The 14,534-nt window shown below is 44.3% G+C and overlaps 1 protein-coding gene across 2 annotated transcripts in view; it reads left to right on the forward strand.

The window, feature by feature from the left end:
* Positions 1–14,534, forward strand: part of LOC308591619 (uncharacterized protein) — a 27,261-nt gene continuing 12,727 nt past the window's right edge. For both annotated transcript variants that reach the window (XM_081202436.1, XM_081202437.1), the window contains exons 1-6: positions 1–526; positions 2,529–2,652; positions 3,733–3,857; positions 5,844–5,934; positions 12,902–12,981; positions 14,027–14,071. In XM_081202436.1, the coding sequence (XP_081058562.1) occupies positions 483–526; positions 2,529–2,652; positions 3,733–3,857; positions 5,844–5,934; positions 12,902–12,981; positions 14,027–14,071 (509 nt within the window). In that variant the 5' untranslated portion in view covers positions 1–482. The remainder of the gene's footprint in view (positions 527–2,528; positions 2,653–3,732; positions 3,858–5,843; positions 5,935–12,901; positions 12,982–14,026; positions 14,072–14,534) is intronic.

The raw sequence follows: 14,534 nt of genomic DNA on the forward strand, positions 1-14,534 counted from the left end.
AAATATAGTAAGGTATTATTATTTATTATTCATTGTAAACATTTTTATCCTGCCTTCAGATGACAATGCTCACAGAGCAGTTGAGTGCACTGTAGAGCTTGCTTCAAGCCAGCAGTTTGGGCCAGTTGGCAAGGCTCAGGAAACTGGGGGGAAAGGATGTCTCTTTGCGCGGATCTGCCCGCCTCGGCGTCCGACATCTTGAGCTGGCCGAGCTGTTTACTTTGCACAACGGAAAGCCCGCGCCAACGTCGCTTCCTCTTCCTGCTTTGCAGGCGCGGCAAGGGAAGCTCGGGAGGGGAGGGCGAGACGCCAAGGGGCCGTCCGTGCCTGCCCCTCCCGTCCTCCGGCCAGCCCACCTAGCTCGGGTCGCGTTGGGAAGTCGCTGGGAGGAGGAGTCCAGCTGGCGGAGCGGGAATGAGGCCTCGCTCCTGTTCAGAGAAAGGGGCAGGCCGCTTTGACACGGGTCTTCGGCAGCTGCCCCTATGAATCGGGAGCGGAGGTCTCTGCGGGACTCAAAGCCCACGGGGTAAGTTTGCAGATCCTGTCGTTGGTGTAGCAGACAGGCAGAGGCCGCGGAATAAGCTGGCGGGTGGCGAAGCTCTTGAGTGCTTCGTAATTCTCTTTTAATCGGACTTTTACTCTCTGTAGGATATTGATTTTCCGAAGCAGCCCTCCCACCTCGGGACACTAGTTTTCCGTTGCTGTACAGAGGCGCGCACGGCATCTTTTGCTATGGACCACTTGGATGCACTTCCAGCGCAAATGCTATCCATTCTCTGTACTACGTAGGCTTATTGCGCTGCGAGTCCCGAACGATTGCAGTGAGGCTTAGCTTCTATGTAAGTGTGGGCAGGGTTTTACTTTATGAAAGTTTCATGTGCAACTCGATGGGCTGGGGCTTCCTTCCAAGTAATATAACCAGTCCTATCTGCCAGGCATAAATTACGTGTGAAAACCCATACCTAAAGCTATGGTGTATACATTAAAAAAATAAATAAATAGCAATAGTTCACCTATCTCTATATTTTTCCTCTTACCAGGGAATAAAATAGAGTGTAGAATGATTCTCCCACTCAGTTTAGTCTGAATTTGTCTAATGTCTGAGAAAGTGTTCTGTCAATACAGGTTTTACTTTTAGATTTAATGAGAGTCTGCTGTTTTTGCATCAACCCACATTTATAGTAGCTCTGCAGTGGGTGTCCAAAATTGTAAGTTCTTCTTGGACCAGCAATGACCAGCCCTGTATATTCATTTCATATCTGCATTAGGCTGCTATTCTAAGGTTACCAGACACCCCCGTTTCCCAGGGACAGCCCCCAGATTTACAAATCAGTCCCCTGACAAAATCCTATCATTCTGACTCATTTCAGAGTGAAGTGTCCCCGGATTCATTGAAAAAAATCTGGTAACCTTATGCTATTCACCAGCATGATAAAGACCACTTTGAGTACCCTGTGAGTGACCTTGTGGGCATGTCTGTGCAAGCTTTTTATGTTGGTATTGGGTGAATGCAAACCCCTTCCTAATCCCATAGTGCAATCTGGGAATCTCAATAGAAAAGAGAAAGGAGTGATACTAATGAGTGAAACTGTATCAGGAAGGAAGATCTTCTGTTCTCAGGAACTGCTTGCCTGCACCCCAGTTTTGCTCTAAATCTGGACTCTAATACAGAATTCTGCAAAACTTATATTTACATTGCAAGTTTCTAGCCCTCCTGATTTCTGGCAAAAGTATCTGAAAATAGAGTGATGTGCGACAGGAGTAAATTTTGCAATCAAGGGTGTTTTTTAAAATAAAAATTATATGATGCTCATAACTTATTCCTCAAAACACCTAATTTTGTACCACACTGCACCTGGCTTAGAATACAGTGGTACCTCCAGTTACAAACTTAATCCGTTCTGGAAGTCCGTTTGCAACCCAAAACTGCTCGTAACATGAGGCATGCTTTCACTAATGGAGCCTCCTGCTGCGCTACCGGCGCACGACTTCCACTCGCATCCCGGGGCAAAGTTCACAACAAGGGGACCTACTTTTGGGTTAGCGGAGCTTGTAACCCGCAGCGTTCACAAGGAGGACGGTACGTAACACGAGGTTCCACTGTACATGTTTCTGATCAAATAAGAATAGTGTTTTAGTTAAAATGAAGAGCTTCTTGGATGAACTTTCTGTATACCAACTTGCAAATTGTTTACTATACTGATGGTTACATGAGAAGGTGAGGTCACTGAATATGAAGGTGTTAATGTCCTAGTAGTCCCATTAAGATGGCTGAACATGGATTGGCTGTGTACCTACATACTTATGGAAGGGCATATGAAGCATTCTCCAGAGTAACATGGCTCATGTTGCCTCAAACATTCTCTGTGTTTTTCTGTTTTCTTAATGATGAATAAATGCACAATGGGTTTTAATGGTATAGCAATCTGGAATATATTTAGCGTGATACCATCAAGCAACATTTTTTGCCATGCCACTTTTGCACATTTTCCCATGCCTTAGTAATTTTAATTACTTATTTTTTCCAGTTTAGACAATGAAGATAGCCAGACAAACAGGCCCTGCTACTTGGAACCTTGGATCGTGAATCTTCTCCTGGAGTACAAGGATTCTGAAGCCAGAGAAGAGGGTCAACTTGGGCATGTCCTGAGGGTATATTAATGTGACTTTTTGAGCAGTGATGAATGGGGAACTCTTAATTTTTAAAATAAAATAAAATTCCATATTACCCTTCCTCAAAGGAGCTTAGAACAATGTCTCCACCCTCACTTTTCTCTTTACAACAACCCTGTGAGGCGGTGCTTCTCAAGCTATCTTGAAGTGTCCAACCCAACCTGGGCTGTGGTGAAGTTACCACGGACCGGTAGCTGATGGCTCACAGACCTCCCCAGTCCATGTACCACCACTTTGAGTGGTTCTGCTCTGAGGTTCATTAGGCAGAGTGAGCGAGAGAGAGAGGAAGACTGGCAGAAAGCTTCATAGCAGAGTGGGGATTTGAACCTGCGTGTCCCATGTCCTGATTCAACACTCTTACACCACATTAATGTGGACATAATTGATGCTTCTGCTGCTCCTGAGGCAGTGGCTATGTTCTGTCTTCTGAATCCAGAGGAGACCTTTTCCTTGAGCATAAGAGTTGCTTTATATTAGAGCAATCTCATGCATGCTTGCTCAGAAGCAAGTACCACTGTGTTTAATGGAGCTTACCCCCAGGTAAATGAGGATAGGATTGCAGCCTATGTGCCTTATAGCTGGAGCTGCAATGTTTAAGTTGGTTAATCAGTTAGATTAATTACAATATTTTGATTCATTACAATGGTGTCCCTGTTTAATTGGTAAGCAGATTGAAGTCATCCCCCCGCTTCCCACCATTTTGTCTTTTAATACAAGTACTTGTAAAGATTGGAAGTCAGCACATACCAGCTTAGAAGAGAGTTTTTCTTCTTGTTAGGAGACTGATCTTTTTAAAATGATTCCTGTTGCAACAGGAGTATTCATCCTCTGAAAAATGGGGAGTCCCCTGCTCCCACAACTATTGCTTTTTTCTCATATGCAGATCTAAATTGCCATACTGTGGCTTTCAAAACTTTGTAGGTCTCCATATCTTCCTCATCCTGCCCCCGCTCCCCACAAAAATGAATGAAAGACTCTAGAGTGGCTTGGTCCCTATTTTTAATATATGTGGGAAATACCTGACTTCTTTTCCTGCCTTATCTCCCAATTTATTGCTAGGTTCTAAATGAAACAAAGGCTCTAGATCATGATGAGCAGCTTCCAGCAGCTATTCTGTGCGTCGCAGATGGGCATCATTATATCCAAGTGGATGTTACAGCCAAAGCTGTTCAGATGACAAAATGGTAATTTTTACACTTTATGTATGAACTACATTTATATCTCAGCTTTCCGTCAATAGGCTTAAGGTGGTATACATAGTTCTGCTCACTCTACATTTTATCCTCTGAACAACCCTGTGAGGTACCTTAGTCTGAGAGACAGTGAGTGGCCCAATGTTGTCCAGTGAGCTTCCTGGGTGAGAGGGGATTTTAACCCAGGTCTCCCAGGTCCTAATCATCAAATTTGCCAGGTTGAAATTGGTGTTTGGGTAAACAGCCTATTATAGGGAACCTGATAGAGTAGCAATAAATACTGGTGATTCCAAACTGCTCTCCAGCTTTGTTCCTATCTTGCTGAGCTTGTGGCAAGCACTTAAGAAAAATGGAAATGTTTTGAGGGTCTGTCACACAACCTTTAAAAACAAACTGAATAGTCTAAAATTAAAATAATATTCAAACAAAAAATAAAAAGTATTAAAATAAGCAAGGGAGACTTCGGGGAGATAGATTACAGTGTTTTAATAATATTAATTTGGAAGATAATTACCGGTATTTTATCTAATTATTTTACTAAGCGGAACACTACAATGCATAATTCTTAAGAAAAACTAATTAAAATGGTCTCATACTTCTCTTCGTTGTGCTGATGTGGATACATTGCCAGTTCAAATCACTAATCAGTTGTTTTATGGAGGTCAGTGACTTCATCTTCCAGTGTTGAAGCAACATCTCTTTGGTGGCCCAAGTGACTGGATTCTTTCACTAAATTGTGCAAGATTCTTTCTCTCCCCTCCCCCCGCCAGGTTGAAGGATTCCAAAAGGCTACTGTGTGAATCAGCACACACTCCACTTTTCCCTTGTCCCATCATAGCTTCCACAAACCAGAGGCTTAAGGCATAAAGCTGTATCCTCTGTCAGTCCTGATCAGTAGCTAATCCTTAGGTTAGCTAGCTTTTAAATTAACACTGCCATGGGCCCTGCTGCAATAGATTTCTGAGAGGCTTAGGTAGTGGTGACTTTCCTGGTTTTATCTACAGAGCACCTTGCTTTGGTTAGAGACCCTTGTTATGGTTCCTTGTGTTTTTCATTTTTATTACTGCTTTGGGATTTTAAACCACTTTTAGGCTTTTTCTTAGAATTATGTGGTGTATAAATTTTATGAAACATGTACATTTTGTACGTGCATGTACAAAAGCTAGCACATTAGCAATCTGCATACCATTCTGTGCCAAGCAATCTAAAATTCTGTGTTACAAAATCTACCAGAAGTCTCATAATGCAAGAATTCCATTTTAAAAATTAACTTTAGACCTTTCATGCATTCTTCACTTTTTAAGACACACAAGAGAACCTGTGGTAGACAACCAGTTGTTAATTTCTATTTGCAGAGTATGTAGCATGGAAGAGTAAATTCCATAATATTTCAGGTCCTGCATACATAGTTACTCTATTCACTCTGAGACAGTGTAAGTTCTGTTCTTAGAATAATTTTTGCAAACCGATTTGTGCACATTTGCATTTGCACACTGTTGGCAAACTTCATTCTGCACTTTCCACATGGGCTTTTGTAGAACTTGAAAGATCTCCTGAGCAATGTAGTGTGAGGAGGGAGCGACATATGGATGAGTGATGAGCAATATGTGTTCCTAGCTAAAGGAAAGTAAGGACTACATAATCTGGGTCACACAGAGCACACAAGTGCACTACTTGCATGATTATATTATTTTACTGTATTTTGATGTAAGCTACCTGCAGCCTTTGAATGATGATGTACAAGTATTTAAAAGTAAATATATTCTCAAAACATATCTTTGCTGTTATCTACAGTATTTCTTTTTGGATGTCCCTTTTTTTAACAACGGAAGCTGAACGTTTCAGTATTCTGAGGAAATGAATGGATTCTTCCAAATTTTGCTTGGAATTGCAGCCTTTTAGACAATGTGGCAAACCATTGGGCATGGCTATCAAGAGAGGCAATACATGTTTCTTTCTTTCTTTCTTTTTTTTTAGTGCTCTACCCCAGTCTGGATTTTCCAGTATTGTTGGCCAGTTCATTGTCCTGCAGAATTTTAGGGTTTGTTTTAAAGAAGAAGCTAAAGTGGTAAGGCACATGAATATTTATTATTTAATTTATTATTGTTTATACCCCATGCATCTGGCTGGGTTTCCCCAACCACTCTGGGCGGCTTACAACATATCTAAAAACATTAAAAAACCAGTCCGTAAAAAACTGCATTGCCACCCTCTCCCAGTTATCTGCAGGTTGGTCCTAACTATGCTCAGCTGAACCTGGGCAGAATCCTCCCTAAAGTCGAGATCGCGATTATACTGAGTTTCTTACTGTGGGAAGGAGTCTAACCATTTAAAACTGAACGTGACTAGAATCTTTGCACTCAGTGCACAAAGGTCAGGCGTGCAACCAGTGAGCACAGAGACACTGAAGCCTTACGGCTTGTGTGTATTCTCACACCACACTTTTAGCTCACATGCATTCACCCAGATGCCTCTAAAGGACTGTTAGTTTTAGGAAAGTCTGCTGCCTACCATGGGATTCTGCCACTGAGGTAATAGGAAGCTGGGCCTGCAGGATATCAAATTATTAGAGAATTTACCGTATTTTTCTATGTATAAGACTATGCTTTTTTGCTTTTAAAAAAGGCAAAAATTGGGTGTCTTATACATGGATAGTGAATGCAGAGGCGGGATGTGCGATTAATGCAGCAGCAAGCAGGAGATTGGCAGCGGCGATTCAGCGGGCGATTGGTGGCTGTGGCAATTGGGCAGGCGATTGGTGGCTGTGGTGAGGCGGGCAGGTGATTGGCGGCTGCAGCAAGTGGGCGGGTGGGCTCTTGGTGGTGGCGAGTGGGCAGATAATTGACGACTGTGGTGAGGTGTGCTATTGGCAGTGGCTGTGGCAAGTGATCGGCAGTGGTGGGCAGGTGAGTGAACAATTGGCAGAAGTGACCTCCCCCACCCCACCAAAAAGCTAAATAACTTAATTTCTTAATTTTGGGTTAAAAGAATAGGGGTTGTCTTATACATGGGGGCGTCTTATACACGGAAAAATATAGCATTTCCCCATATTTCTTCAGTGATATTTGTTTCTAGAATCTTTTGCCATCTTTGTTTGAATTAATTCACTTTATTTTCTTTACTGGCTATCAGTAAAATTTGCAGAATTTGGCAGCCAGCTTGCTCACCGGAGCCAGACGGTTTGAGCATATTACACTGATTCTGGCCCAACTGCACTGGCTGCCAATTAGTTTCCTTCCCAATTCAAAGTGGTGGTTTGGACCTATAAAGCCTTAAATGGCTCAGGACCTTAGTACCTCATATGCCTCTCCCCATATAAACCAACCTGGATTCTGTGATCCTCATCTTTATTTGTGTGCCTCCTCAACCAGAGGTCTGGAGGGTGGCAACGCAAGAACGGGGCCTTTACTGCGGTGGCTCCCCATTTGTGGGATGCTCTGCCTAGGGAGGTTTCGGCTGGCACCTTCATTACACCCCTTTAGGCACCAGGTGAAAACACTCCTCTTCAACCAGACCTTCGGCTGATTAACATCTTATATTCTCTTTTAAATGTGTTTGTGGGAGCTGGTGGGGGAGTGAGGGATATTGGTTTGTGGGGGGGCAGGGTTTGGTTGTTATTTTTATTATGTATTTTGTGTTTTTATAGTGCATTTGTATGTTGTGTGATAAAATAATAAATAAATAAAATGAAACACCTACCATTAATCAGTTAAAATCTATGTACAGTAACTGGCTTGCAGCCTCAGTTTTCTTTACCAAAATTGCCTTTGTTTCCTCTGACCAGACCTACGGTGAAAAAAAATGTCATTGACATCACCTCAGGTTCTATTATGAGACTAGAATTATCAGAATGATCAGCCTTCTCTACTGTACTCCTGGCGAGACAGGATGGACAGATCTTCCGATTTCGAATCTGGCTCTTTGTTGGCCAGTGATCCACATTTTATAACACATACCTCATTAATACTTCCACAGCCACAGATAGAACCAACAATCCTCCAATTAACCCAGGAGGGAGAGGGGGATTGACAGTTAATGAAACACCATGGGACTGTCCCCCCCGCTTGGGGTGCGGTTGGTTGGGTTTTATCTTCTAGGGATACTTACCCTATCAGACCTCCACCTCTTTCCCATACCATTTTGACCCAGGAGTCCTGGCCCAAGGATGACTTGTTATTGAGGGGATGTTACCCATCTATTGGGGAGGCTAGTATGGGATCTAGGATTTCCACAATTGAAGGGCTAGGGAGGAATGGCGGTAGGGCTAGATATCTCTATCAGCGAAGGGTTTCGAGATGCAGTGATCCTCGAACCCCTTCCAATCTACGCCCCATCCCAAGGGATGAGGGTTGGGAGAACAAGGATTACACACCTCCGTCATTGGTGCTGTGCAATGCCAGGTCCATAGGCAACAAAACTGCCACCATGCGTGACTTTTTTGTCTCGCAGGGGATTGACCTGGCTTGCGTGACGGAGACCTGGGTACGGGAAGGCGAAGTAGTCTCCCTACATGAGATAACACCCCCAGGTTTCTCTGTCCTCCATCAATCGCGGACTGTAGGTCGGGGGGGGAGGAGTAGCGTTGTTATTCCGGGAGGATTGCTCTTTCAGAGCTCTGCCATCACCGGCGATCTCCGGCATTGAATGTGTTGGTCTCGTGTGGGGCACCAAGGAGAGCTTGGCTGTCTGGCTGGTGTACCGACCACCCAGCACACCAGCAGCCACCCTGTCAGATCTGCTGGAGGTGGTGGCGGGCTGGGCCTTGGAGTTCCCAAACCTACTGGTTTTGGGAGACTTCAATGTCCATGCCGATGCCGCTCCCTCCTCACAGGCTCTAGACCTAGTGACTTCCATGGCAACACTAGGGCTCTCCCAGTTTGTTTTGGGCCCCACTCATCAAGCAGGCCACACGCTGGATCTGATCTTTGGGGCTGGCATAGATGTGATCATGCTCCCCGCTGTGAAAGTGCCATGGTCTGATCACTACGCTTTAAAAGCCAAGATTGACTTCCCGCTCCTCACCGGCTCGGGTGGCGAACCTATTTGGGCTCGTCCACGAAAACTGATGGATCCTGATAGATTCCGACAAGCCTTGCGGAACCCTGCTCCTCCTGGCGACTCATTAGATGACCTTGTTGAGGACTGGAATAACCGGCTCTTGGCAGCCATTGATGAGATCGCGCCTAAGCGCCCTCTGCGACCCCGTCGAAACCGGGCCCCTTGGTTTACTGAGGAGCTCCGGAAAATGAAGCGGGATCTCAGACGGCTAGAGCGAGTATGGCGACGGACTCGTGACGGAGCCTCAAGAACATCTTATAGGACGCTTATGAAAGCCTATGAGATGGCTATGAAAGCTGCTAAGAAATCTTACTTTGCAGCTTCCATTGCATCCGCTAGCTCTCGCCCGGCACAACTTTTTAGAATAATTAGGTCAATAACGTCCTTAGGAGGACAACCAAATTTAAGCACAAATTCGACCCACAGCTGTGAGGCATTCGCGAGCTTTTTTGCGGAGAAAGTCCTGTTGCTCCGCCGTGACCTCCCTGCCAATTTAGATACAGTGACTGAACTGGAGGCCCCTCGACTGACTTCAGGTCCAGTGTTGGACCATTTCGATCGGATACTCCCTACTGATGTGGATAGATTCCTCCAAGTTGGTAGGCCCACCACCTGCCTCCTTGATCCGTGCCCGTCTTGGCTGATTAGGGAGTGTCCAGATCTTGCGCGGACCCCCCTGGTTGAAATTATCAATTTGTCCCTTGACACGGGGACATTCCCAGGGGAACTGAAGGAAGCAGTGGTGCGTCCACTCTTAAAGAAAACTTCATTAGATCCCTTAGACCTATCCAATTACCGCCCAGTTTCAAATCTTCCATACCTGGGTAAGGTAATTGAGACAGCGGTTGCTGAACAGCTTGGTAGGTTTCTGGAGGAAACATCGGCATTAGATCCATTTCAGTCCGGTTTCCGTCCTGGTTTTGGGACGGAGACGGCTCTGGTTGCCCTAACAGATGATATCCGTAGACAACTGGATCGAGGCGGGTCAGGACTGCTGATCCTTTTAGATTTGTCAGCAGCCTTTGACATGGTCGATCATGATCTTCTGGACCATCGCCTTGCAGACGTGGGGATACAGGGCATAGCCCGTAACTGGTTGTGCTCTTTTATCTCTGGTCGGGGACAGAGGGTGGCACTAGGGAGGGAAATGTCGTCACGCCACTCCTTGGTGTGTGGAGTGCCGCAGGGCGCAATTCTCTCCCCAATGCTTTTTAACATCTTTATGCGCCCCCTTGCCCAGATTATCCGGAGCTTTGGGCTGGGCTGTCATCAATATGCTGATGACACTCAGCTCTATCTACTGATGGATGGCCACACCAACTCGGCCCCTTACACACTGACCAGATGCTTGGAAGCTGTGGCTGGATGGTTTCGTGGGAGCCGATTGAAACTAAATCCTTCAAAGACAGAGGTCCTATGGCTAGGTCGGGATAGCATGGGGATGAGGGACCAACTCCCTTCTCTTGCGGGGGCCCAATTAGTGCCATTGCCTTCCGTTAAGAGTTTGGGTGTAATCCTTGACGCCTCCCTTTCCATGGAGGCGCAAGTCACAGCAACAGCCAAGGCGACATTTTTCCACCTTCGCCGCATCAAGCAGTTGGTCCCTTACCTTTCCCGCCCCGACCTGGCCACAGTGATCCATGCGACAGTCATCTCCAGGCTTGACTACTGTAACTCGCTCTACGCGGGGCTGCCCTTGAAGCTGTCCCAGAAACTCCAGCGGGTACAGAATGCTGCAGCGAGGCTCCTCACGGGGTCTCTGCCATGGGAGCATATTCATCCAGTGCTTTTCAAGCTGCACTGGCTCCCGGTGGAGTACAGGGTCAGATTTAAGGTGCTGCTTTTGACCTTTAAAGCCCTTCACGGCCTGGGACCCTCGTACCTACGGGACCGCCTCGCCTGGTATGCCCCACGGAGAGCCTCAAGGTCCATAAATAACAACACTCTAGTGGTCCCAGGCCCTAAGGAAGTTAGATTGGCTTCAACCAGAGTCAGGGCCTTTTCAGCACTGGCCCCAACTTGGTGGAACGCTGTGTCTCATGAGACCAGGGCCCTGCAGGATCTGATCTCTTTCCGCAGGGCCTGTAAGACAGAGTTGTTCCGCCTGGCCTTTGGATTGGAGCCAATTTGATTCCCTCCGCCCCCTTTTTCTTTTTTCTTTTCCTTCTCCTGCAATGAGGCTCCATTTTAATATTTTAATGTTCCATTATTTTAATGTTGTATTTTATTTTTGTTTTTAAGTTGTAATCACTCATCTTGTTTTTATTATTGCTTGTAAGCCACTCTGAGCCCGGCCTTGGCTGGGGAGGGCGGGGTATAAATAAAAAATTATTATTATTATTATTAGAAAGCAGGTGCTTTCGAAAGAAGTAGCCATATTTACGCGAATCTAATACACCACCGAATCTAATGTGCACCTCAATTTTCAAAACCTTGAAACCAAAAAAGTATTTGCTGGTGATTGAAAATGTGCCATCAAATCAAATGTGCACCCTAATTTTGCAAAAAAATAATAATGTGCACATTACATTCCAGTAAATACGGTACTTAGAATCAGGTGCAGCTGCATTGCCTCACATAAATTGGCGGGAAAACATGTGAAGGCCTCAGCCAGCCTCCACAGGTTGGCTTGTATTTTATCTGTGGTATTAGGGTTCATCTGCTCCTCAGAAGTTCTGCTAGGATAATAGTCAGGGTGTGACTCTTGAGTTGGTTGACTTTTCTCCTGACGCAGAAGGCTGTCTGGCACAAACCTTTGTCTGATTTGAGTTTGTCAGCATTCTGAGTGTCTGCCATCTTTAAGGCAGAAGAAGTATCATTGTGAGGTGACTTCTCTCACCTCCTTTTAAAAAATTGATACAGCATTATAGTCTTGGGAAAGCACACTCTCTTAAGGTGAGTTTGTGAGTAATGTCCTGAAAATTGGGGCAGTTGTGGTGGAGCATAAGTTTCCAATCTCCCTCTGGCCCTGAAGATGGTGTTTTTTTGTTTTGTTTTTCTGTGACTGCAATTTATTTTCAAAGTTTTAAATGCTGGACCTGAAGATGGTGTTGAACATGTCACTATATTTCAGCCTAACCCACCTCATGAGATTATTGAAAACTTAAATGATACTTGTTAAAGGAAAGGCAAGTCTTTATCTTACTAACTGGGAACTCATTATTGATTTACTTATCGTTACCATTTTGTGGGTAGATAATTTTTTCTCGTCTAAGTTTCTTGTGAAAAGGCCACATTTACCCCATGAACCTGAGGGGCAAAGCTAACATGTGAAGGATCCTTTATTGTCCCAAGTGGTATTTTGTTGGCACAGCTTATATGGGACACAGGTTGGTCTTGAGCAGCTCACATGGACAGTTACATTGTCCCGAAGCAAGCCTATGTTGGCTGGAGAGAGCAAGGAGACATTTGCATTTTGTAATTCTCCCCCTTCCCTACAAATCTTACGCTAATTAATATTAATGGACTGAAGGCTGTCTTCTTTTCCTATCATCTCTCATTCTGTATTATGCTGTGGGAGCATAATATGATTAAATTTAGGAAAAGCCAAGAAGGGGGCTTTTGGATTTTGTTAAGGGCCCTGCTATCAGTTCTCTCCACCTCCCACTGCTCCCTGCATATCATTCAAACAGGTGTGCTAACTCTAGGGGGTTTATGTGTCTTTGGCCCCCTCAGTCTTTGTTGGAAAGGAGCTGGTTCCCCTTGATGTTGAGGGGCCCCAGCGTGCGTCATGCATGCACGTCACATGCATTGTGCATCATGTGTCGCAGCTTCAGTGGCCAAAGCATTCAACCTCCTCTAGATGGTGCAACGTCACACATGATGCACACTGGGCCCCCTCAGTCTTGGGGGCAACTTGACACCTCTGCATTCAAGTAATAATTCAATGAAATTTGGGAACATTATGTTGTTCTTATATTGGACTGAATACTCATCCAGGCACAACATACCTAGTTCTGTCTTTCCTTCACTTTCAGGAGGATTGTCGATTTTACCTTGTACTTGATTGTTTCCGAGTGATGCCCATGAAGCGGAGGGAACGGAGGCAGCAAGACTGGTGAGATTTTCTCTGGGCTTTGTTATGAGCTTGATGTGTGAATTTACATGGAAGAAGGTTGGCTAGAAAACGCTTAGATGAGTCTTTATATGAGTCTGCTTGAGTTTGCATCACATTTTACTTAAGCTTGGTAAATTAAACTGACTAGGGGTTGTGAGAACTGTAATTGAGTATTCAGAGTGCTCCCCATTCTTGCTCTAGCCTATGAATTTGCCAAATTACTTTATTACGAAGCAGTTCTGTTTATTTCAGAATATCAAGTGTCCCTAGAACTTCATAACTAAATGCCATCACTTTACTGGCAATCTATAAGGACTGACAAAGCTTAAGTATGTTTGAGAGACCAAGGTTGAGGTTTTGTGAGCAGAATGAATTGGTATGTGTCCTTCCCCAACAGTCTTATTTTGTTAGAGCCTTACTACCTGTGATGTGAATGAGGTGGTTAGCAATCATATTGTGGCTTTTAAAAATTTAAGTGCCAACCCAGAGGTGCATGTATGGTTTTATCTCAGAAACTCCAGGTATGGTGAGGTGTATGGTGTGGGAAGGTTCAAATCTTCTACTCCCAGCGACAATTTAAATGAAAATAGCCTCTGCTGCATACCAATTTATATTTGGGGAAAATGTTTTCATTAGCGCCCTGTGTAGTCAGGCCCTTACCTCTTTTATAGTTCAGTGCTGTAGCTTTCTCAAATTGTCAAAGAAGGGGATTTGGAAAGATGACAGGAAGTGTACCCTGGAGGCAGCCATTCATTTTTGAGAGAATTGCTACTTAGTGATGTTTTTGTTACTGGAAATTGAAGCTGCAAATTGGTTGTTTTTAAAAATGAAAATAATAATAATTCTCCAAGTGGCTTTCGTAACTTTTGATGGCCTTGGGATCTACCATATTCAGAAACTAAGAGTATTCTGTAATTTTTCGTATGATTGGTCAGGTTTCGAAATCCATTCTTTAATCCATTTGTTCTTCTGCTCTGAGAAGCTTAAGTAGTAACTTTGGACTATGGTGAAAAGCTGGGAATGCTAAGATGTCATCTTTTTATAGCAACCGGGAGCCCTCAGTACTGGAGAAGATAAAGGAACTGTGGCAGTAAGTACATGGTCCAACAGTTGTTTCTTCATGCTTAATATGTGAGTTAGCTTAAGATAGCAGTGGGAATATTCTATGTGGATTACCAAAACACGTTTCAGGTTCTGTTTTGCACATATTAGTAAGGTTTTTGTTTTAGAACAGTCAGAGCTCAAAACTTCAGGTTCTGAGTACAGAAAGAGCTATTGTGAAGATAACATGGAATAACCTTCATGGACACCACTCTGAACTCCTTGGAGGAAGGATAGTGCAATGAACAGCAAGATATATTACTGGAATTGATCGATAGTTCTGTATGTACAGACAATAACTTTTCACTAGATGATGATATAGACTCTACTATATAGGAATCGTCCACAGTCCACACATCAGTTTTTCTTTCTCTTGTTTCAAATGCAAAATTTTGCAGTAGAACATGTTTGTAAGGAAAATTATTAGGAAGCTAATAGTCCCTTAACTGAGA

Source organism: Podarcis bocagei (assembly GCF_964188305.1).
Source record: "Podarcis bocagei genome assembly, chromosome: 7".
Taxonomy (NCBI): Eukaryota; Metazoa; Chordata; class Lepidosauria; order Squamata; family Lacertidae; genus Podarcis; species Podarcis bocagei.